Source organism: Xenopus laevis, chromosome 2L (assembly GCF_017654675.1).
Source record: "Xenopus laevis strain J_2021 chromosome 2L, Xenopus_laevis_v10.1, whole genome shotgun sequence".
NCBI lineage: Eukaryota > Metazoa > Chordata > Amphibia > Anura > Pipidae > Xenopus > Xenopus laevis.
Genome location: NC_054373.1, coordinates 168,032,747 through 168,058,733, shown reverse-complemented (window position 1 = coordinate 168,058,733; position 25,987 = coordinate 168,032,747). Strand labels below are relative to the sequence as shown.

The 25,987-nt window shown below is 36.6% G+C and overlaps 1 protein-coding gene across 3 annotated transcripts in view; it reads right to left on the bottom strand.

The window, feature by feature from the left end:
* Window positions 1–25,987, bottom strand: part of pspc1.L (paraspeckle component 1 L homeolog) — a 71,057-nt gene that overhangs the window by 7,145 nt on the left and 37,925 nt on the right. The window contains exon 9 of one of the 3 annotated variants that reach the window (XM_041582670.1): window positions 21,979–22,642. The exons of the other annotated variants lie outside the window; for them this stretch is intronic. Coding sequence (XP_041438604.1) covers window positions 22,454–22,642 — 189 coding nt within the window. The 3' untranslated portion in view covers window positions 21,979–22,453. Of the gene's footprint in view, window positions 1–21,978; window positions 22,643–25,987 lie in introns of those variants that run through there. 3 annotated transcript variants of the gene reach the window in all.

Genomic DNA, 25,987 nt, shown 5'->3' with positions numbered 1-25,987 from the left:
CATCCCAAGGTGAGCCAATGGGCATATTCTTACATGAATACAGAGGTTTATATGTGCAGTTTGTGTCTCACCTTGCTTCATGGCAAAACAGCCTCCAAATATAGTGTGTGTCTACTGTCTATATTTAAATATGTTTATTAGATATGGTTGCGTGTAGGACAGATATGATTGGAGATGGTTGCTTGTAGGACAGATATTTTACAATTTAGAAGTGTTTTCTACACAGCATGGTGTGGCTATAGATGAACGGATATCATACAAAACTTATTCGGTGGGTGTAAGGTGGGAGCCGAGCGGACCAATATTTGCAGAAGACTTGGATATCAGTCGGCTCGTCGATCGGAGAGGTTCATTTCATCGCCCACTGTTACAACTGAATCGTCAGATATAGGTAGACTTCTATTGTTTCTACCCGTAAACCTGTATATGACAATTCAGCTCCAACATTTCTGTTAGGGATGCACTGAATCCACTATTTTGGATTCGGCCGAACCCCCGAATCCTAATTTTCGTATGCAAATTAGTCTTGGGAAGGGGAAATTTTTTTTACTTCCGGATATCCCTCCCCACCCCTAATTTGCATATGCAAATTAGGATTCAGATTTGGTTCGGCCAGGCAGAAAGATTCAGCCAAATCCAAATCCTGTTAAAAAAGCCTAAAACCCAAACCTAATCCTGGATTTGGTACATCCCTAATGTCTGTATTAAAAACGACCAATGGTTGCAGGAAAGATTGTAATTGCTACGTCTATGGCCACCTTTACTACCTAAAGAACTAACACTTCCAAAGCCAGACAGGACGTATGAGCCGGCGCGCACTGATAGAAGCATCAAGCAGAACTATCAAATACCACCCTGCAATTTGACTGCCATCAAAAGGGTAGGCAACTGTTCAGGTGCCCTTGAGTACCCATATGTAATAAATATGCATACAGTAGAAAATTTGCATTAATATTGACTTAATTAGATACAAATCGATAAACTGCCATTACTCATTGTTAAGGAAAGGGACATAAATGAAACGGGATGTAATTGGCGAGATAAAACACATTAAGTCAAAGTGATAAAGAATTATATTATGAATAAAATATAGACTAAACCAGTTCTGCAGGTGCAAGACTCTTAGACTCCCGGCACACAGGGTGTTTTGTCTGTCACTGCTCTCAGCAGAAAAAGGGGTGTGGCCAAAATGCCCCTCACCGGCCTTTGGGGTAATGGCATACGGTAAGATTTGATGCCCATGGTTAAACCTGAGCTATTGGGGGTAATAAATCTTGCAAAAATGACTTACCATTGGATAGCTTTACGAACGCCGCAAGTAAAAGGTATACTCATGGCAATCTTTTTTTATTGCAGGAAAATGAGAAGAGAAGCAATTTCCCACCATTAAACCAGATCACCACAAGCTTATGTTTTAGTTGTCTATGTTATGTTTTCTGGAGATTTGTTGCCTGCGGTATGGGAGTCAAATCTTACAATGAGTCATTACCCTTATACTGTGAATTATAAGTGCATATCCTGGCAAAATCTTGGTGGTCGGGAACTAAAGTGGCTTGTTAAGGTGGTCCCCTCTCAATGGGCCTGCATAACCACCCATTATGATCTGATCATTGGTCTGGGGGCCAAACAATCCGATCAACTGGTTTGCAACCTTGCCAAATGAGAAGATGTTAACGTGTATGCCCAGCTTTAGACTGGAGGCTACAGACCTGTAAGACTGACATTGCTAACAAGGACTATACTATCTCATTGAGCTTTTCTTATCAGTATAGATCACTGTTTCTGCTCGGCTTTTAATAAATGAGCAGCCTGCAAATAAAAATGGTGGGGTCAAAGAAACCAAAATACAAATTGTTAGGGAGGTTTCAGTTTATTGCTATTCTTATTTTTTATTGCTTATCTTTTTATTTGGACTTTCACTTCTTCATATAACATTCTGACTTCCTAACCGCTTCCAACGTCTTTTAGAAATCTGATTATTAAAATGCCAAGACTTTGCTCATATCATACGGTTCATTTTGGGTGAACAACCCCTTTAACAATTAAAATACAAAGTCCAAATGGTGGGTTTACTAAGTATTATTATGGCCCCCTGCCAACCTCCATCATTTTGAAATAATCCAGCCCATATGTTAACAGTCTGAAGAGTCAGAAATTAAGCAGCGAAGCACGGGGAATAAATACCGGCCTTTAACAATTTTCACTTATAAAAGTAACACAAACTAATTTAAGCAAGTTATGTTTTAAATGGCACAAAGAAGTGTGGAGCAGTTCACACTAGTGAAATGTGAGCATCGGTCATACAGGTTTGGCAGGTGGAGGGGTTCCGGATGCCAGTTTGGATCCAGCTGGTTGTATTGCCAGACCAGCCACCTTGAGCTTCTGAATGTTACCTTAACTAAAATATTAACCAAGCCTTACTCCCTCTCAATGACATCCCCATTTGGGTTGACTTAAAATTAGAGGTCCAAATAGTTTTTGTGGTCAGCTCTTTGCTAGTTGACACCCAGCAGAGATGAGAAAGGAACATCGGCTTCTGTGCCAGTCTGGAGGTAGAGCAGAGCCGCTTATATAAGGTTAATGGTTAGTTAGTGTCACTACAAGGGATACAGATGTTATGAGAAAAGACAATACAGAAGAAGTGTGATTTGTGTGACATACAATAATCAGAGAGCCATTCTATAGGATGCAGGCAATTTACACAGAATGCATATTGTGGTTCTTCTCAGTGTGAAACTGCAGAATTTAGAAATCATCTTGCCCTGAACATATTCACTTTGCAGTGGATCAATGTGGATTTCACACTGAGCTCCCATGTTATTTCATCACTGACTTCTGAATGATGGAAGCCAAAGCAAAGAAAAACAAAAATACAGGTGAAAAAGGATTGTGTGGCTACCTGCAGAGTACAGACTGCCATGAAAAATTGAAGTCCTTGTTTGACCAGAGGAGGGTTTGCAACTTATTGCCCCCATGTTCCACCTGTGTCTCTCTCACTTGCATATAGTGATGCACCGAATCCACTATTTTGGATTCGGCCGAACCCCTGAATAATTCACGAAGGATTCAGCCAAATACAGAACGGAATCCTAATTTGCATATGCAAATTAGGGGTGGGAATGGGACATTTTTTTTACTTCCTTGTTTTGTGATAAAAAGTCACGCGATTTCCCTCTCCGACCCTAATTTGCGTATGCAAATTAGGATTCAGATTCGGTTTGGCCGAATCCAAATCCTGCTGAAAAAGCCCGAATCCCGAACTGAATCCTGGATTCGGTGCATTCCTACTTACATATAGATCTGTATGTACATAGTGCTATTGTATACACCAGCTTATAGGAAAACCTGGCTCTGAAGCATGATATCACTAGTGGGGTTAGCAATATTTGCCAGACCCTAAAGCAAATACTATATGGAGAGGGCCATATATTTAGGCTAGTGCCACACAGGGGCATGCGGGCAGTAGCCTCCTCTTCTGTTTTCATTAGAAACTACTGTGTGTGGAATTTGGATACCAGTAGGGTATGTGGTTTACAGTAGATAAAAGTCACCTTCATGACTTATTATACATAATCTCATATTCTAATCTTGCCACCATTTAATAAACATGTTGAACAAAAGTCAATCTGCAGAATGAGAATAGGAAATCAAAAGAAATAGCTTAGGGGCAATATCAGTATTAAAAAAAAAAAAAGAATTAAACCTTGAGTTATGGCAAATTTATTTAGCTGTGAAAAAAGACAGACTGAAAAATTAAAACACGGAATGCACCAAAGCCATCATTATATTAATTTGGATTAATACCCCTTCTTAACAGGTCAGGTTAAAGAAAAGATTGAATTCATTCCTCCAAATAAACCCCAGTGCACATACTTGCACAACACTTGTGTTCGAGTATTCAGATGTTTATAATCTCATGATTTAAAGGAAAAGTAACACAAAAAAATGAAAGTTTTTTAAAGTAATCATGTAATGTTGACCTGCACTGGTAAAACTGATGTGTTTGCTTCAGAAAAACAACTATAGTTCATATAAACAAGCTGCTGTGTAGCAATGGTGGAAATTGAAACAAGGCTATATGGCACAGGTTAAATAGTGGATAACAGATAACACCATTATGTTCTACAGAGCTTATCTGCTGTGTAACCTGAGCCTTTTCCCCTTTGAATAGCTGCCCCCATTGCTACACAGCAGCTTGTTTATATAAATAATAGTAGTGTTTCTGAAGCAAACACACCAGTTTTACCAGTGCAGGGCAACACTGCATTATATTTTTATTACTTTAAAACAATTGAATTTTTTGATGTTACTGTAGAGAACACTTTGGGGTTTTCACCCCGAATTCACTGATTCAAGTTTTTTCTTAAATCAGAAAGCATTCGAGTTGTGAGTTCATTTAAGTATAAAAAACCTCACAAACTTTTAAAAACTCAACATTTGATAATTAACCCCCATAATGTCCAATTCATATTTTAGCTTGTTATCCAATCCATTGACTGGTTGCTAGAAAGAGCAAAATCCTAGTAACTACATAGGTTACATTCCAAACCGAATAGTTAAGAGAACAAAAAAAATATATCATTTATAAAACAAAATATCTATATAATTTCCTAACCATTTTTCTGAGAATATGAATGATAACACAAAAACTTTTCTTTCACGTTAGTGGTTGGCATTTACTGTCAAACAACTGTGTTTACTCTTTTTAAATCATAATCATAAACTACCCAAATGACCCTGATCAAAAGTTTACCCTGGTGATTTGGCCTGATAACATGCACACAACTCGACACAAAAGGATTAGAATGGCTATTAAAGGTAACCATCTTCACCTGTAATCTGTTTGCTTGTAATTAGTGGGTGTGTATAAAAGGTCAATGACTTTCTGGACTCCTGACAGACTATTGCTTCTTTCATCCAGTGCTGCACTGATGTTTTTTTGGATTCTAAGTCATGGGGAAAGCAAAAGAATTGTCAAAGGATCTGCGGGAAAAGGTAGTCTATAAAACAGGAAAAGGATATAAGAAAATATCAAAGAAATTGAGAATGCCAATCAGCAGTGTTCAAACTATAAGAAGTGGAAAATTAGGGGTTCTGTAGAAACCAAACTACAGTCAGGTAGAACAACTAAAATTTCAGCCACAACTGCCAGAAAAAATCTTCAGGATGCAAGGAAAAACCCACAAATAACTTCAGGTGAAATACAGGACTCTCTGAAAAATGTGGTGTGGCTGTTTCAAGATGCACAATAAGGAGGCACTTGAAGAAAGATGGGCTGCATGGTCGAGTTGCCAGAAGAAATCCATTACTACGCAAATGCCACAAAGTATCCTGCTTACAATATGCCAAACAGCACAGAGACAAGCCTCAAACCTTCTGGCACAAAGTCATTTGGAATGATGAGAATAAAATTGAACTTTTTGACCACAACCATAAACGCTACATTTGGAGAGGAGTCAACAAGGCCTATGATGAAAGGTACACCATCCCTACTGTGAAACATGGTGGCGGATCTCTGGTGTTTTGGGGATGTGTGAGCTACAGAGGCACAGGAAATTTGTTCAGAATTGATAGCAAAATGACTGCAGTAATTTATCAAAAAATACTGGAGGAAAATTTGTACTCATCAGCCCGGAAGCTGCGCATTTGACGTACTTGGGCATTCCAACATGACAATGATCCAAAACACAAGGCCAAGTCGACCCGTCATTGGCTACAGCAAAATAAAGTGAAGGTTCTGGAGTGGCCATCTTAGTCTCCTGACCTCAATATCATTGAGCCACTCTGGGGAGACCTCAAACGTGCAGTTCATGCAAGACAGACCAAGAATTATGGGAACTGGAGGCTTTTTGCTAGGAAGAATGGGCAGCTTTACCGTCTGAGAAGATAAAGAGCCTCAGCCACAACTACCACAAAAGACTTCAAGTGGTCATTGATGTTAAATGGGGCAATACACAGTATTAAGAACTGGGGTATGTAAATTTTGATCAGGGTTATTTGGGTAGTTTGTGTAGTGATTATGATTTAAAAAGAGTAAACACAGTTGTTTGACAATATATGGCTTCAGCCAACCACTAACCATTTGTGCCAGAAGAGCAAATTACAGTTCTTATTAAAAATAACTTTTAACTGATATCACTCTAACTTGCAGTGTAGCAATAAAGAGTGACTGAAGTTTATCAGATCACAAGTCACATGACTGAGGGCACCTGGGAAACAAACAACAAGTTTAACCCCCATGTCAAACTTCAAAATTAAATGTAAAAAATAAAATTGGTTTGCGCTTTCGAAAAATGGATTTTAATGCCAGATTCTGCTGGAGGAGTGCTGTTAAATGATGCATTTTGTAAGAAAATGTGTTTTCCCTTTAAAACTTAAGTTTTTGTGGAGCAATTGTTGTACTTAAAAATAAAGACCATGTGTTTGTTAAATGCTGGAGAGGGTGAGCAACAGGAAAAGTTGACAAAACAGTAAATTAGAAATAACAGATTGTTTAGAGAATGCTCTTCTATAACTTTTTAATTAAAGGAATATTATACTCCCAAATATTGTAGTTCTTTATAAACTTATTGCATAAAACCGCTCATATGTAAAAACCTTCCTAAATCTAAATAAATCATTTTATAACACATTTTTTAGTAACATGTGCCATTGGATAATCGTAAATAGAAAATTGCCATTTTAAGAACTAAGGGCCGCCCCCTGGGATCCTACGATTCACAGTCCAAACAAACAAACCGTACGTATTAGGTCACATTAGCCAATCGATGGACAAAGTTCTGTCTTTTGCTTCCATAATTCTTCCTATTACAGTTAGAGCTGCATTATTTCTGGTCAGGTGATCCCTGAGGCAGCACACAGACCATCACAAAATAGTGGCTCAAAGTAAGAGATGTAAACGGGTAATATTTACTCCAGTTTGGTAAGATTCTTTAATATGCCACTTAATATATGATGTTGCTGATTTATTAATTTTGTGGGTAACGTTTTCCTTTAACTCACACAAAGGATATTTATAGCTAAAATATTTGTTTCCTGTATCATATTTCACATATTAGTCAACACAGTTTAAAATATATCAATTTCTCACATTAATTTTATTTGAACAACATTTGAAAGCCCATTCCGTCAACTCCAGGGCTTTCGGTGTAATCTAAACCTCGAACATCAATTATGACAAATAGTTGGCCCGCTAAAAACATTGTCGAGTATTGCAATTTTCAACTTTAAATTCAAAAAGTTAATATCACAAAGGAAATGCCTATATGCAAATATTTACATATCCAAATATATCTTTATGAATCTTCTTGTGCCAATAGAATGATAATGATACCTGAAATGGTCAGCCCTATTCTAGATTACTTTTTTTTAATGCTGTGAATACAAATGATTTGGCAAACAAACATCTACATCATAAAAGTATTGTAATTTCATCGGAGGCTTTACAGCTGTAAGATTGTTTCATACCCTCCGCAACCCCTCATGGGAGATAGAGAACACTAGCATCACAAGCATAAAACCCAAGGCACAGAACTTTCAGGATACAACTGCAATCCTATTGAAGTAGGATTAGCTGGATCACAGTGGAACTTGATGTCATAGAATCAATACCTGACTGAGTAATATATCCACAGCATTTTTCAATGTTCTTCCTGTGCTCATGTAGGTTTCCTCTGGGTACTCCTGTTTCTTCCCATACTTCCAAAGAAGGTTAAATGGCTCCTGATAAAACTATATTCTATATGAGATAATAAACTTAGATTGTAAGCTCCAATTGGGGACAGACATATGAATGATGTATAATATCAAGAAGGCACAGCTGAATATGATACCAATCAGTGTCGGACTGGGCTAGCGGGACACCAGGAAAATACCCGGTGGGCCCCGACCCTTAATGGGCCCCCACCGGGCCAGACACCTCTCCAGATATCTGTAAAAAAGTTTTCCTCCTGCAGCGCCGATCAGTGCAGCGCCATCTGCGCATGCGCCAGGCGCCTTCACGCTGGTGCGCCGAGAGGCGCCTTTGTGTGTGTGCATTCGGCGCGTCACAGTAGGGGGCGGGGAGGTCGGAAGGGGCCCTGGACAGTAGTCCCGGTGGGCCCCGGCCCCCCCAGTCCGACCCTGATACTAATACATTACTACTAAATTTAAAATATGAAAATCACAGGCTGAGAGCAGGATAACTGCTTATTAATTATCTTTTGTGCAACCACATAATTACTTTACACACAGTGCTGTTGTAATCCATCTCTTAATTCAGGGTTACTTAACGTTTTTTTCTCACGTGGATCAACTTAACTTTTGGTTTCTTGATCTTGATCCAAAACAATGGGTTTTAGAATTATGCAACTTATTTAATGGTTGACTATTTTACAAAACAGGGTCATTGGGGAACCAACTTAGGATCCCAAAGCATAGGTTAAGTATCGCAGTCTTATTTTTTAAGTCTTTAAAATTCCTTTTCTAAATGAGGGTGGTGTCTACCCAAAGAGTTATTGTGACAAATTGTGACAAACAGTGATGCAACCAAATGCTACTGAGACACATAGCAAAATAATTTAAGGACCATCAAAACTCATGCAAGATCATTTTTCCACTGAGTTCATCAGTAGTAATGATAGCTGCATTCCTAATTGTTGCACACATGGTGGCAAAGTACAGCATATATTTTCTTTATAATACAGACATTGCATAGAATATTGGTATGGTATAAACCATTTTTAAATATTATGATGCTCATATGCATGAATGATTATTCAGTCACATTAAAGGGAATGATGTGCTCTTAAATAAAAAATAAACCTAAGCAACATAAGAAATGTGAACTTTGGCATGCTAGCTCACAGAACCTCTGACTGGACTGAGGGAAATAAAAGTAACCTGGTTCTAACTGTAATGTACCATAGGAGTTAAATACATTCCTCTCCTCATTAGTTAGATAACGTAATCTCTATGTGTGCCCTTGTTTAAGAACATTTAGGTTCCAGTCACTGGATGCGACTTAAGTACTTAAAAAAAAAATGGTTCTTTATTTTTTAATTTATCAAATTGCATAAAAAGTATTTAATATATAGGCTGCTTTAAGTGATATACAATGTTAAGGGGTTTATATTCATTTTGAGATCACTATTTTCATCTTTATAATCCAGTTGCATAGTGCATTTCAATTTGCTATTCCCCTTTAACAGCTTTTTTTTTTTTAATTTTTCAAATACATTTTTAAAAAAAAGGGATACAGAAAGCAAAAAGGGTTAAAGAGGGGGGAAAAAAACTTCAAGATACACTCTATTATGCGACAATTTCTGGCAGCTTAATTTAGTCAGACAGTTAGGGGCCGATTCACTAACTTCGAGTGAAGGATTTGAAGTAAAAAAACTTCGAATTTCGAAGTGTTTTTTGGGCTACTTCGACCATCGAATGGGCTACTTTGACCTTCGACTACGACTTCGAATCGAAGGATTCGAACTAAAAATCGTTCGACTATTCCATAATCTAAGTACTGTCTCTTTAAAAAAACCTTCGACCCCCTAGTTCGCCATCTAAGACCTACCGAACTCAATGTTAGCCTATGGGGAAGGTCCCCATAGGCTTTCCTAAAGTTTTTTTGATCGAAGGATATTTCTTCGATTGTTGGATTAAAATCCTTTGAATCGAACGATTCGAAGGATTTAATCGTTCGATCAAAGGAATAATCCTTCGATCGTTCGATCGTACTATCTGCGATAAATCCTTTGACTTCAATATTCGAAGTCGAAGGATTTTAATTCCCAGTCGAATATCGAGGGTTAATTAACCCTCAATATTTGACCCTTAGTGAATCGGCCCCTTAGACTTTACCACTGTATCTCTCTATTCTCCTGTAATTCTTTTATTGCTCATTCTTCTTTACCTGATCTACCCTACTATTCCTTATTCGCTTAAATAAGATTATTTCTTTTTAGTTTCTTTTGCATCCTTAAGAAAGGACAACCAAGGATCCCATATTTTCCAGTACATTTTGCTTGTGTTATGTAATATGTGTGTCATCTCTTCCTTTTTTCACGTTTCTTCTACTAGCTGTTGCCACTCCCTTAATGAGGGGGGGGGGGATATATAACAGCTTATGTAGGACATATACAATTTGCCTTACGCACTCTAATGTTCAATATAATAATCTTCTTCGATGTACTTGACCAAGTTGAGCTGAACCAATCACTAGGCCCTGAAGCCCAATGATCTGATTATACTGCAGGCCCATGGGGAAAATCAAAGGCTGCATCAACATGCCATCTGGTTATCAAACAATGGGATTTTCGAAAACCTGTTGATATCTAGCCAATTTCTGGCCAAATATTACATGGGAAGTCCATCAGAAAGCCAAAATAAACAGGCCAATAAACTGACAACTTCGTTTTTAGAAGCTTTTATCAGCCATGTATTGCCAGCTTAAAGATGATATTGATCAATCATAATTAACTTACGCAGAAAATAAGCACCATCTTACTACTTTATATTTCATTTTGAAATCTGACATGGGGCTAGACATTTTGTCAATTTCCCAGCTGCCCCTGGTCATGTGCCTGCACTTTAGGAGATAAATGCTTTCTGGCAGGCTGCTGTTTTTTCTTCTCAATGTAACTGAATGTGTCTCAGTGGGACATGGGTTTTTACTATTGAGTGTTGTTCTTAGATCTACCAGGCAGCTGTTATCTTGTGTTAGGGAGCTGTTATCTGGTTACCTTCCCATTGTTCTTTTGTTTGGCTGCTGGGGGGGGGGGGAAGGGAGGGGGTGATATCACTCCAAATTGCAGTACAGCAGTAAAGAGTGATTGAAGTTTATCAGAGCACAAGTCACGTGACTTGGTGCAGCTGGGAAATTTACAATATGTCTAGCCCCATGTCAGATTTCAAAATTGAATATAAAAAAATCTGTTTGCTCTTTTGAGAAATGGATTTCAGTGCAGAATTCTGCTGGAGCAGCACTATTAACTGATACATTTTGAAAAAAAAATGTTTTCCCATGATGTTTTGAATATTTAATTGGTGGTATGATAACACACATGCCTTTGAAGTTTTATATAACAAGTGTATACCCAATAGAAAACAAACCTGTAAAACTGCAAACTCGTAAAAGGTCAGAAGGAAGTTTGCCATTCTAGTGAGCAGTAATAATTGCTCCATCTGTCCTTTGGGTCTTGCCAGGTGGCTGCCCGTCTTCAAATGATGAAAGATCATTGACCTCAGTATTATTTTACTAAGTGGAGAATCCTATCACATTAAGGAGACGCCAGATAGACAGACAGGGAACAGGAGAGGGAATCAGAAGAGGGAGATACAAGAAAAAAAGTGAAAGAGTAGGAAAGAGTTCAGAGACATTCGCACAATTTTGTGCAATGGCAGACTACAGAAAAATATTTCTTAAACTAATTAAAAATTAACATTAAATAATTTACACTTACAGTAAAATACATTTGCGCTTCTAACATGCACCTACCTGAAGTGGCAATACAGCTTTCTACAAGACAGTATAACCATTACAAGGGTTCAGCATATATTTCTGATTTACAGTCACCATAAATGAAATGCAGGTAAGTCAGACAATATTTCAGGCAAAACATACAGTAAAGTGAGACCATAGAGATCAGACCATAAATATTTTGCACTTTGATATGTGCTTCAGTTTAAAACAAATCTTTGTTTATTCATACAAAGAAAAGCTCAACATAAATGTTACTATCCTGGTGCATATATACAGCTGAGAGCGGTGCTGAATTTCAATAAAAATAATAATCACAATTTTTCTTTCTCCCGAATGTTATAAATAATAACATGGTTAAATAAGAAATTCTATTAATACACATTTAAATGTTTATATTACTGCAGCATGAGGATGGTTTTACATGGTACTACTGCTGCAAGTATAACGTAACATAGTACATGTATGTAGCTCTTACTACAGCTCATTCAGAAAGTTCCAAATGATGGTAAAGTCAAATCGCAGAGTCTATTTTAAGCAAATAATTCTGTTTTAAAAGATTTCCTTTTTCTCTGTAATAATAAAACAGTACCTTTTACTTAGCTTTGCTGCATGAATCCATTAGTGGCAAAACAATCCTATTAGGTCATTTAATGTTTGTATCAGTAAAAGGTAGTTGGATGTCTAAGTAAATAGGAATAAAATGACTGATTATGGGAGAATACATACACAGGTACCAAGTTAACCACTTATTTTTTTTTTAAAGCAAATCTGTTTTGTACATACATTTACAAAAATGCTTAAATTATGGCGCACTCAGTTTAACAGTAATTCAGTGAATACATTGAGGTTACATTTTCCCCATGGGAAATAGTGCTTATAACAATGAAGGCCCATCTTTTGTATAAATATTAGATGAAAAGATTTTAATCTATTAGCCAAGAAAAATATGGACCAACCAGATTTATCTATTTCTCCAGTATTTGTGCGAGGAGTTCCTCACCTTTAACTCCCGTTATACTCGTGGGTTCCCAGCCATTCCCACTCGACATAAGAGCTTCCTTGTGATTTATTTTCCACTCACAGGCATGGATCAACCGCAGTATAGGTGCAACAGGTCAAATCTTTATTTGTTTAAAAGACCATTAAACAATGGCATTGGGTGCAGAGCGTTTCGTGACCTCTAGGGGTCACTTCCTCATAGCATAATTTGTTTCAACAACAAGGGCAAACTTTATAGATAACATATCCACACTAATTTACATTTAAAGTTATATTTCTTCTTTCATATACATTAGATAAAAACAAAACATTATTCTTAAAAAATGTTCAAATACATAAATGAAAAGATGTGTTGTTCAAGGGACATGCTCTCCCATTTATCACTGATCTACCTCAAAAATCCAAAGAATATTTAATTTCCCAATCTTTATTATTCAACCTGCTGGTTGTTCAGTCTCCAAAGTGAACATCCACCAGGCTTATCTTTTATTTAGAGTATTTTCTATATCTCCTTTTCTCTTTCCTAATTTCACATGTTCAATACCCTGAAAAGAGACATCTTTCATTCCCGTTGTGTTCACTCAAAATGTGGTTCGGTATGGCTGAAGAGACATCTTCCCTTCCTATGCATGCCACATGCTCTAAAACTCTATCTTTCATTCTCCTCAATGTTTTCCCCACATACGGTCGTGCACAAATACATGAAGCCAGATATATAACATTAGTTGTCTTACAGTTCACCTATGTTTTACACATATATTCCTTCCCTGTCGTAGCACTTCTAAATGTCTTGGATACATTTATAAAATCACATGATTTATAGATCCTTGCTCCACATTTATATGTACCATAGTATTTTAACCAATTCGATGCCACCTCTTTATCCGGCAGCATACTTGGAGACATGTAATTTGCTGTAGTCCTACTTCTCCTATATGAAAAACACAAACCACCTACTTTCATTACTGGATCTTTATTTATAAGTTTCCAGTGGTTCAATATAATTTTTCTAATTTCATTGGCTTCAGTGCTGTAATCTGTCACAAAGAGCATATCTGGTCTTTTCTCATATTTCTTTTCTCTATTGCTTCGATATCTATTCATTCTTTTTTCATTCTGTTTCAAAAGATCTTTACGTCCACTCCTGACCGCCCTTGATGATACCAAGTGCATTAAGCTCTCTTAATGCACTTGGTATCATAGCCCCTGGTAGCCAGTCCCATAGTTCCATTGCCCTTTTCTGGAAAGCATCCCAAGTGGAACAAATTGTCTAATCGGATGCCCTCCAGAAGTGGCTCTGGATGGCAACTTTCTCTCAATAGCAAAGAGTTTCTACTGATAGGCTTTCTATATACATCTGTTCCCACTTTTCCTTTATCATGAAAAAATGTAATATCTAGAAATTCCACACTAGATCTCCCAATATTGTGGGTAAATTTAATACCAAAAGGATTTTCATTACAAAAACTCATTGTCTATAAAGCGATAAAATCAAACTAAATTTGATTTCCAGGGCGATCCATCTCCAAAAATGTGGAACCTCTCTACCCACCCCATAAAGAGGTTGGCATATGAGGGCGCGAATTTCGCCCCCATAGCAGTTCCACACATCTGGAGATAGAAATGCCCATCATACACAAAATAAATTTGTTTTAGAAGGTATTCCACAGATTCTAAAATAAATTCATTCTGCTCAGCAGTGTATAACTTAAGAGAGTCTTCCAACCCAAATTTACAGGATCTCAAGCCCAAAGAATGTGCAACAGAAGGGCTGTTACATCTAAAGTGACCCATATATAGTCCTCCCCCCATAACACATCCATTAACTTATTAATGACATCATCTTTTATATAGGATGCTAGGTTTTGAACAATAGGTTGTAGCAATTTATCCACATATTATGCTAGTTTCTCATTTAGAGATCCATTCCCTGCTATTATTGGTCTTCCCTTAGGATTTATAACACTCTTGTGTACATTCGGTAAAGTGTGAAAAATTGGGATCCTAGGTTTTTCACACCATATATATTCAAATTCCTTCACATTAAGAACTCCTATAGATTTAACATATTTCAGAATTTTACGTAGTTTAGTTTGAAACATTCTTGTAGGGTCAGTTGTTTGACACCTATATTGATTTTCATCATTGAGTTGTGAGTGGATATAATTTTCATAGTACTCCCTATCTAGGACCACTATCGATCCACCCTTATCTGATTTCTGTATCATTATATTGGTGTTCTCCTTAAGTGATTACAAAGCTAAATATTTTTTCTTCTTCTGCTTACCTCTATTAGATCTCAATGTCTTTAAATCCTCACAAACAAGTGTATAGAACCTATTTAAAAATGGGCCACTGAGTCCCATTGGATAAAAGGTTGACTTGGGTTCTAAATCTGTATGTATCACTTCACCTTCGCTATACCCCTGTGTTTGTGTTGCTTCATTGGCACTTAAATGTTCCATCACTTGTAAAACATCTTGTGTAGCGAAATTCTCCTCATTTTCTAATGCTTCACTCAAAACTTCACCTATCACTTCCTGCCCCACATCTGCTTCTATTCTTTTATTATTGAAAAATAATACCGCATAAACGCATAAATCTATTCAAGTCCACAATAGTATTGATACCAGATTTATCATTCTGATAAAACCTTTCGTGTGATCCCATCAGTTTGACACTTCAAACAAAATATTGGTGGGACAGACGACCTATTTTATTTGAAAACAGCTGTTCCATGTGTGGACACCTAAATGTTACAGAATCATGAGCAGCTATTTGTCATTTGTGTGCCATTAAGATTTCTGCATTTTGACAAATGTCCAAATGCAGGAAAGGTAAAGCCATCATTTTGTATTCAGGGACCCAATTATAGTCATAAATAGTTTATTCCACATGAGAAATCTGGAAATATCTTCAACATAGCATAAATGTAGCGATCTTCTTGAAGAGAATTTTCAGTTCTGTGTTGACTTTTTATTGAGACACTTCAAGAAGGGCCTGGTCAAATAATGGACCAGAATAATTTCTGTAAACTGTGTTTATGGATACACAAGATATAAAAGCAGCACACAATGACATTTAAAGTACAGATAAGATTTGGTATGCACCCAAAATTCAGTTCTTAAACTACCACTCCCACAACTTTGTGTACAGTTAACTGCTGTGTTAAACAAGACCAGGTGGATTTAATAATCTAAAACATTTGAGCTTTCTGAAGCAAGAAGAATCTTTTTCTTGTGGGTGGTACTCCATATTTAATGGGTTCTAAGACGTTTCTCAAATAGCCACAATAGCAGACCCTTATTAAATTACAAGCCTTAGAATGTTAATTTAAAACGTTGACCGAAAATGCTTTATCTTCCTTTTCTGTAACTCTACTGTTCTTGCAAATTTTAAAAATGCAAAATAAAACCTTCAAAAAGAAAACTTGTAAGCCTTAAATGGAATTTCCTTTTGTCATCAAGATAGCCACTAGCAGTTTACACTAGTTTAACAGTGACACTCAAGAACAGCATCATCTGTATTTTGACACCCAAATATACAGTCATTTATTGCATATTAAATCCATAAGTATATTATGACCATCATAAAATGGTTGTAAATAATAATTTACTGGTATTTGTTAAAAACAAGCACACCTTTTTACCGTGTTATCAATGAACAACACAAATTAAGATAACCCTTCTTTAAACAGAAAAGGGTGTCACCTGACACTTGAGGCTACTTGGCTTCAAAGAAGCTGACTGGAACCATAATTGTCATTATCCCCCAGTCTTATATAATAGAAGTTCTTAAAAGCACATCAAAGTCTTCCAGTTCCAGCTTTCCCCAAATACTCATTTTTTATTCTAATGAACAGTCGTGTTAAGTGGTTGGCATTTCAACATAAGAAATACATAGAAATTACCATTGAGACACAATATATGCATGCCAATCACTACTCCTGCGTACATTTAAAAATAATTATCAGAACACTATTGTGCCTGTTAAGTGAATTAAATTAATTTATGCTTATGTTCATTTTTTCATAAAATTAAGTATTATTGTAATAAAAAAAAGTCATGTCTACGGTCAATATTGGGGACAGGAAATTTGTCTTTTCATCATGGTTCCTCAGTTGCAGCCCTAACTTAGCATTTTACATCATAAATTTACAGAATCAAAGTCTGGTCAACTTACAAACAGTTAACATACACTAGATGCATAGATAAAGTTTTGAAGTGAACCTGAATTACATCCAAAAACCACCACTGAAAACAAGTTGCTATAGAAGTCAGTGGGAAGGCTTTTTTCAGCATTCAAAAAGTTGTTAATCATTTATTATGTATGGGGGGGGGATCCCCAATCAATACTACATGTTTTGAGTATTTCACTGAATACAAATTCCCTCTAATACTTTTCCATATCCACCATGCCCTAACTAAATGTCTTAATACAGATTAACACTAACACACCAACTGTCCATTGAATATTTAAGTTAAATTGTAATAAGGTACAGGATCAGTTATCTGGACAACGGTTTTCCAGAAAGCTCAGAATTACGGGTTGCCAATATCCCACAGACTCAATTTTAATAAAATAAGTCAAATGTTAAAACCAGATTTGTGGTTTCGCTATAATAATAATAAAACAGTACCATGCTAAGATAGAATTAATCATTATCGTTTCAAAAACAATCCAATTGAGTTTCATAGTTTAAATGATTTTTTTTAGCAGACTTAAGGTATGAAGATAAAAATGACATTATGACCTCTTATCCAAAAGAAAAACCCTAGGTCCCGAGCATTCTGGAAAACAGGTCCCATACATGTAACCTTACAGTGCAAATTACCATTTTTATCCACTGGGTCCTTCAGATGAAGTTGAAGCGATATGGCGAAAGCTTGCAACAAAATATATTAAGTATTAAACAGTATAAGGGCAGAGACACACATGGAGATTCATGGAAGAATTAGTCGTCCAGCGACAAATCGCCTCTTCTTTGGGCGACTAATCTCCCCAAACCACCGGCTAGAATCTAAATCGCCGGTGGGATGGCACTCGGAGCACTATTTTTTCCCAAGTTGCCTCACGAGGAAACTTCAGGTGACTTCGGAAAACTTAGAACTCGGAGTGCCATCCCGCCGACAATTTAGATTCTAGCCGACAGGGAGGCAGTTCAGGGAGATTAGTCATTCGAAGAAGAGGCGATTTGTCGCCGGGCGACTAATCTCCCCGAATCTTCTCGTCTGCCTCTGCCCTAAGACACAGGTGTAATATACACAAGCAACCAAAGTGCTCATTTTAAATGGTTAAATGGCAGAAGAAATACAATTAATTTATTACATTTTTGTTTGATAACCAGGTTTGCTTTAAAGAAAATCTGGCATATCGAACTGTAAGCAGTAAAATCTTGCCACAATAAAATGATTTCTGCAGAAGTAAAAAATTCCCCCCCAAAAATCACTAGACCATTGGCAAGTCACGGTTAGCATTTATATAAATTAAAGGAACAGTTTAGTGTAAAAAATAAAAACTGTGCAAAATAAAAAAGGTTTCTAATGTAGTTAGCCAAAAATGTAATGTATAAAGTCTGGAGTGAGCGGATGTCTAAAAGAACACAACTTCATGCTTTTCAGCTCTCTAACGCCGAGTTAGTCAGCGACATGAAGGGGGGGGGCACATGGGACATAACTGATCAGTAAGTTTGCAATTGATCCTTAGCATTCAACTCAGATTCAAAAGCAACAGTTATGACCCATGTGGCCCCCCTCAAGTCACTGATTGGTTACTGCCTGGTAACCAATCAATGGAAACCAAGAGAGCTGCAAAACAGGAAGTAGTGTTCTGTTATGTTAGACATCCAGTCAATCAAGCCTATAGATGACATTTTTGGCTAACTATATTGAAAACATGTTTTATATTGCACAGCCTATTTACCTAGTTTTTATTTTATACTGAACAATTCCTTTAACAGTTTTTAGAATTGCTGCCTTGCAGCACTAGTGTCCTAAAATTGATTTTCACTAGTACAAAATATTTTATGTGCCTGTACCCGATTCCTCCAGGTGTTCGAGTACCTCCCACACTTAAAATGGTTTATTAACTAACTGGCTACTGATGAAAGCAACCCTACTCTGTGTAAAAATTCACTGTAGGAAGGGACAAATTTGAATTGCATTATGAACGATCTTTTAAAATAGCTGTTTGAGATCACAGCAATATAGAGGATAATATGTGTATCATTAAAAAAGAATGCTTTAGAATGGAAGTCGTAGCTATTATGATTTATTTAGATAGCACATAAATGTTACCCATGATTTTACAGACACTGGTCATCATTCATTCCTGTGCTGCAAAGAAGCTTTCGATCTACCATGTCTCTACCATGTTTACCATAAAACACAGGTAAGTTTCATCAGAAGTCAAGTAAATTGTTTTAGCCCAACAATTTCAGTTCCTCCTAATCAATCTCCAGCACCTACTGAGATTTATGGCATCCCTGGTGTTACTTAGCAGAGACACAGAGTGACATAAGTGCCCAACTGTTGCTAAGTGAATACAAGAAGCAGGTATATAGTTTACTGAGCAAACCTTGGTCTACAGAGAGCATAGCCTGCATATAGCACAAATAGAACAAGATGAGGCAGTGTTTAGGGGGATGAAAATACTCATATTAAATCTTTTTCCAGTGTTGTTTCTCTACCTTGATTTGTGGCTGCAGTTTATCACAGAGGTTGTATCTACTACAAGATAAACATATAACAGGATAGTGAGAAAAATAAGTTAAAGGGGTTGTTCACCTTTGAGTTAACTTTTAGTACGATGCGGAGAGTGATATTCTGAGACAATTTGCAATCGGTTTCAATTTTTTATTATTTGTAGTTTTTGAGTTATTTAGCTTTTTATTCAGCAGCTCTCAGGTTTGCAGTGTCAGCAATATGGTTGCTAGGATCCAAATTACCCTAGTAACCATGGATTGATTTGAATGAGAATATGGAATATTAATAGGGGAGGGTGGGAACAGAAAGATTAGTAATACAAAGTAGCAATAACAAAATGTGTAGCTTTAGAGAAGATTTGTTTTTAGAGGGGGTAAGTGACCCCCTTATGAAAGCTTAAAAGAGTCAGGAGAAGAAGGCAAATAATTAAAAAAAACTATATAAAATAAATAATGAAGACCAATTCAAAAGTTGCTTAGAATTGGCCATTCTATAACATACTAAAAGATAACCTGATGGTGAACCATCCCTTTAAATATGGAATGAGAAACGAAAAAAAAAAATGTATTCAACACTCAAATGAGCTATATAGACTCTTATCCCCTATTTATAGATGAACCGAATACACGTTTTTGTATTTGACCAAATACGTAATCCTTCAAAAAGAAATTTGGGAGACTGGCAATATAAGCGACAATTTTCAGTTAATCCATGATGTAATAAGACAATTTTCCCAACCTTCATGCGCATCACTTACCCACTTTCAAATTTAAATTTGAGCACAATAATTTATAAAGCAGTAACATACTCCATTAAAACATCTGTAAAAAAAAAGTTTCATATGGTTTTGGCACATTTGGAAGCACAATGAACTCAACGAATATCTATGTATCGTGGATATCGTCGCTTTGTTATTCAAACAGGTTCCAAAATATCATCTGCTGATGTACCAAGTCAGCAAATGAGAAGTATAGAGGGGCAAGCAGCTTTTCTTCAATTCCTTATTGTTCAAATCGTTTTGGCTGTTGGCCCAAATGAGCAGCATAGTAGAAAAGGCTATACAGTAAATAGCCTCTTGTTCCACCAGTTTAGCCCACAGATCGATGGATGGATATTCTAAGTCTTTATAGCCATTTGTTTGTTGTTTCAGCTCACAAAACATTAAGGGGCAGATTTATCAAGGGTCGAAGTGAATTCGAGGTAATTTTCTAAGTAATAAAACTCAAAGTAATTTTTTTGATACTTCAACCATCGAATAGGATACTACGACTTCGAATTTGATTCAAAGTAAAATAGCTAGAATATTCGATAATCAAAGTACTGTCTCTTTAAAAAAACTTTGACTTCAATACTTTGCCAAATTAAACCTGCTGAAGTGCTATGTTAGCCTATGGGGACCTTTTACAGCATTTTTCAAAGTCTTCACACATCGAAGTAAAATCGTTCGATTAAACTCTAAAATCGTTCGATCGTACGATTTTACTTCGATCGTGCGATGGCCAAATTTGAGGTATTTTACACTTCGAAATTCGACCCTTGATAAAGAGTTTGGTTTAGTGAAAGCAAATTTTGAAATTGTTGTCTAATTTATACAGTAGCACCAATCTGGTGAAAAAATGGTGGGCTGCATTATGATAATTTTATCTCTTTGCCAACAGGTGATAAACCCCCTTCATCACAAAGTTTAATTGTGGAAATAAGTATAGAAAATATAAGACAGAAATTCTACTTGTGTCAAAAGGTGAGCTAAGTCCTCACTTATATTTCATCGTACAAAACAAGTAAAAGAAAAACATTAATAACCAGACAGTTTGGATGCATTCTAACATTGCGTATAGCTGATGTATAATACTGTAGTCTTTCTAATGATGCAATTACTGGTAATTAAGATTGTTAATTGGACACTTGATAGGCAAATATTCAAAATAGTGTATTTTATTGAGACAGGTAATTAGGGAACTCTGTGTAAATACATAATTTTTGGAATGCATCTCTGGTGTGTTTAACAGGAAAACAATACAACCTTTGTAGATGATAGTATAGGAATTGCAGGGCCGAACGTTCGGATTCACCCGATATCGCCCAGCCGTTAGTGAGCATATCGGGTTAAGATCCGCTCGTTTGGCGACCTTGCCAAACAAGCGGATCTTCTAGTGTATGGCCACCTTAAGTCTAGGTGCATTACCTCTGCAAACTAAAGTTGAATGCATTTTTGTTCTGTTTTTGGCCCACAGTGTATTCCAAATAAAGACTATTTATCTCCTACAGGTTTATTCTGTGGTCACATCTTTTTCTGGAATCTGGTAAACACAGAGTAGATACATAAATAAGTGTTTTTTTTTTGTTTTTTTTTAACAAGATACAATGTACAGATCTCAAAGGTCTGCATAATGCAATCCCAAGCTGGAGGCTACACGTTTATATTGTATCGAATAGTTTTGCTTTTTGTGACAGACACCTGTGTCTACATCCAGCTTCATACACTATGGTGCGATGTAGTATTATGCCGTCTAAGTCAATACTAGTATTTTTAAATCAGTGGCTTGGTGGATGGAAAAACACAACACAGCCCTTAATATAACACAAACTCTGCACTCACATTATCAAGCTTTATAGGTAAAAATCCCACACCACCCTTTTCTGAAGAATATAAGAGTTTTAAAAAAAAATAGGTCTTCCTGCCCCCCCCCCCCAAAAAAACATCCCCTGCCTGTGTTAGTATGTAAATGATCATCAATACTCATATTTAGCCCAAATGTAGGGGTTGCACACATAGAACAGCCATTTAAAGTGGTATAAAAGTACTGAATAATGATCTATAAATGCATAGTTTGTTTAATGTTGGACAAATAAATTGGTAGGTTACTACACAAAAGCGGATTTACAGTAAAGACAATTTCGGACACAATAAAATTACTTGTGTGTGATACAGTCCACCCATGCACTCTGTACTTACTTTTTTTGGATCATTAAGTCTATAAGCTTATTCCTACCTTTAAAAAAAAGCTTTATTACACACTGTAACACGTAGCTTACTTTTATTGTGATTATATCTGCATGTGTACAGCACTATTAAAATGTTAATTTAGTCACATTCAGCTTTCATAAGGTTTTATGTTAATTCACATTTTTTTTTTACCAAAACACAAAAATATGAAGCTACATAACACAAAGGTTCTACAAATACTACATATACAGCAAAACAATAGCATCAAATAACACTTAAAAAAAAGTAAAAGGCATTCCACTGGAATTTTTGTTTTCTTAATGTATTATAAGGAATGATGATGTACTAATAACGTCGTCGCTTGTTAGATCCATCAAAGTTTCCCCCTTGATTTCCTCTACCAAAGCCACCTGGTCCTCCACCACCAACTGCATTTACACCACCCATTGCTGGCTGAGCAGCTTCAGTTCCTGCTCTGTTAACCATGGGGGAGACCATCTGTGATGGTGAGGCCTGCGAGAATCTATCAGTGCGCTATACGTGCGTTTGTTCGACACACAGTCCATTAAGTAGAATAAAGTATTGGAAACATAATTGGAAAACATTTCACAAAGCGTAGTGATGAAGTTCAGAAGGCAGTCCAGTAGAGTCGTTTCATACATAGAGGGAAGAGAGGAGCAATCACATTAGTTACTAAACTACAAGAGAAAAAAAAAAACTAATATCCAGCATGGTAATTTCAAATAAGATTAAAATTTTAAAAAAATCAGCTAAAAAAATTTATTCATTTAGAGATTTCTGTACTCTGTGTATCAAGGTACTATTCTGAGATGTAAATTAAAATAGCATAGAAAGTAATATTCTGCAAACATTAAATTTCTGTGAAAAGCAGAGAAAGGCTTCTTTCATACGAAAATATGTGCATTCGCCTTAAGTACATTTGCATAAAAGTTATGCTGACAAGGGGAGGATTTTTTTAAATTCTATTTTGCTTCAGTAAAAACTTCAAATCAAGTTTAATATACTTGGACTAATTAGGCTGCCCTAAACAATAGTTGTAAGAGTTTGCAAAAAAAAGCCGAGATGTTGAGTTACTATTGCTTTTATTACTAGGTCACCATCTTGGAAAGTGTCTGCGACACTCACATGCTCAGTGGGCCCTGAGCAGCTGTTGAGAAGCTAAACTTATGGGTCAACGCTAATTATCCAGCAGAAAATGTGGTTGGTCTGTAATATAAGCTGATGCTACAGGGCTGATTATCAAATTCTGATGCTGGTTGCACTGGTTTCTGTGCTGCCATGTAGTAATTATCTGTATTAATTACTAATCAGCCTTATATTGTGACATTTCTATTCTATGTGTACTGTATATTGTGAGTGGGTCCCTAAGCTCAGTAAGTGACAGCAGCACAAGAGCATGTGCAGTGAATCAGCAGAAAAGAAGATGGGGAGCTACTGGGGCATCTTTGGAGACACAGATCTTTACTGCTAAACGGCTGTGGTTGCTTTGGGCTGGTATGGAAACTTAAAACATAATGTACAACATTTCTACCTACTTCTTTAGTTAAGCTTTAGTTCTCCTTTAAAGCAGAAGTAGAAGCTTTGAAAGGTCTATTGAGTACTATCCTCAGCACATTTGCAGTGCATTATTTTGCTATCAGTCCTTGACATGATTTGAATGCCCCTCGGATTAAATCAATTACAAGCAAACACCTTCCTCCAATCAAGATGTTGCTTGCATGGCTTCAGTTAAAACCTGATATTCCTTAAAAGCATTTAGGGAGTATTCCCAACGTCAAATGCTAAAGTATAGTTTCATTAACTTTGTCTCCCATGTGTCCAACACATATTGGCAACTGATGTAATTGGGATGGTCAGTTGATCACAGTTTGAACAAGGATAATGTATTTGGATGATCTGTCTGATGATTGAAAACTTCTGTTGGCTTGTCTTAAAAGGCTATATGTTGAGGTTTATTTCTGCTAGTTGTAGGAAATCATACAATAAATATCGTACATGACATCTGGCGCTTAATCACATTTCAAGTAATAGTAATATAAAAAAAATGAAAATTCAATGTACTGTTGTCCTGGCAAAACTGGTGTGTTTGCTACAGAAACTCTTCTATAGTTTATATAAACAAGCTGATGTGTAACCATGAGGGCAGCATTAATAATCTCGCTATAATGGAGTCCCTCACTTCTACAAATTGCCCCAAAACACACCTAAGTACGTTTCACTGGACATGCCCACAAGGAAGTACATTAGTTCAGGGAATGTGTCTCGTTCCATGTTCTTAGGTTCTACTTAAACACAGCAGGTAAATTTAGTATCATTGACCTTAAGGCTTATTGTATTTGAGCCAGGGCAGAAATGCCGGACATCACTCTTGCTACATGCCCCTTGACTTGAATGGCAGCCATCTGATACAGCAGCTACAGCTTGAAGGATAGCAAAACCCTAAAAATGAACAGGAATGCCCAGTAACATAACTAGTATACCTGGGTGCAGGCTGAGCCCCTCACCCCTTCCTGGACAAAATGTTTTTGCCAGATTCACGTTGGCGCAAGCCTAAACACCCCCCCCACACACACATCCCCGGTAGTTTCCGCCACTGGGAATGGCATATTTTATATACTGAAATTTTTAAACAAGCCTAAAAGTTCAGCCCCTATATAGTAGCGATGATGCAGGCCTTCAAAATTGTCAGAGGAGTTCCCCACCTTGGCTTTTGTTAGGAGTGTCTGCGACACATCAGTGGGCTCTGAGCAGCTGTTGAGAAGTGAAGTTTAGGGGTTGTCACAAATAAAACAGAAAATTAGGTTTGCCTGTCAAATAAGCTGATGCTACAGGGCTGATATGGGGAGCTACTGGGGCATCTTTGGAGACACAGATCTTTACTGCTATGGTAGGGCTGTGGTTACCTTGGGCTGGTACAGAAGCCCAAAACATAATGTACAGCATTTACGCATCTTCTGTAATTAAGCTTTAATTTTTATTTAAACTGGATAAGTCATAGTACATGTATAAGTGGGAGAGAAACCTTTACATTTGCTCATAGTCTGTAAATTGAGATGGCATAAAACTAGATTTTCCCCTATACTAAGCACATTTCTGAATGATAATCAGGAAAACTTGCACATGCAAAAACAACCCAGAAAAATAAATCACTGCAACCTGCCTAGCCAGACTCAGCATTGTAATGCAAATTAAAAAGACAAAACCAAAGCTTTGTGCACTAATATTTTATGTTGAGTTCAGTTAAATGAGTACTTTTTTTAAAAAAAAAAATCAAACCACCAAAAATTACAGAAATTTAAGCCAACAATCACATCATAGCAATTAAATACTATAAACTATTTGAAGATCTGGAAATGTTAAATGTTCATAAAGCAGTCCCTTAATTTAAGATCAGAATGCAGATTACTATGCAAACTAACCTGCACTTCTGCATATAAGCATGTTGTCTATCCAAACTGCCAGCTCAAACACAGCCCAAGTTTTTGGTTCACAGTTGCATTAGTTAATGTGCAGATTAATTCACATTGTGGGAAGAACACGCCCCCATAATTAAGACTTAGGTTTATCATTATGGGTGAAAAGGTTGTTTTGATTTATCTTTTATATTTATATGAATATTTATATTTGATTTGGATTGACTTTGGTTTATATGAATATCACTATAAATGAAAAATAAAAAGTAAACTACTTTTGATTCGCTGATCCAAAAATGATTAACATAAAGAAAGAGGTTTTGTTGTTAAAATTTCCCTATATAAATACTTGTAGCCCTTACAAATAAAATAAGTTACTTAATATGTTAACTACATAAATACTTGGATTACCATTATATTAAACCTTGTCGGTCTCTAACTTTTA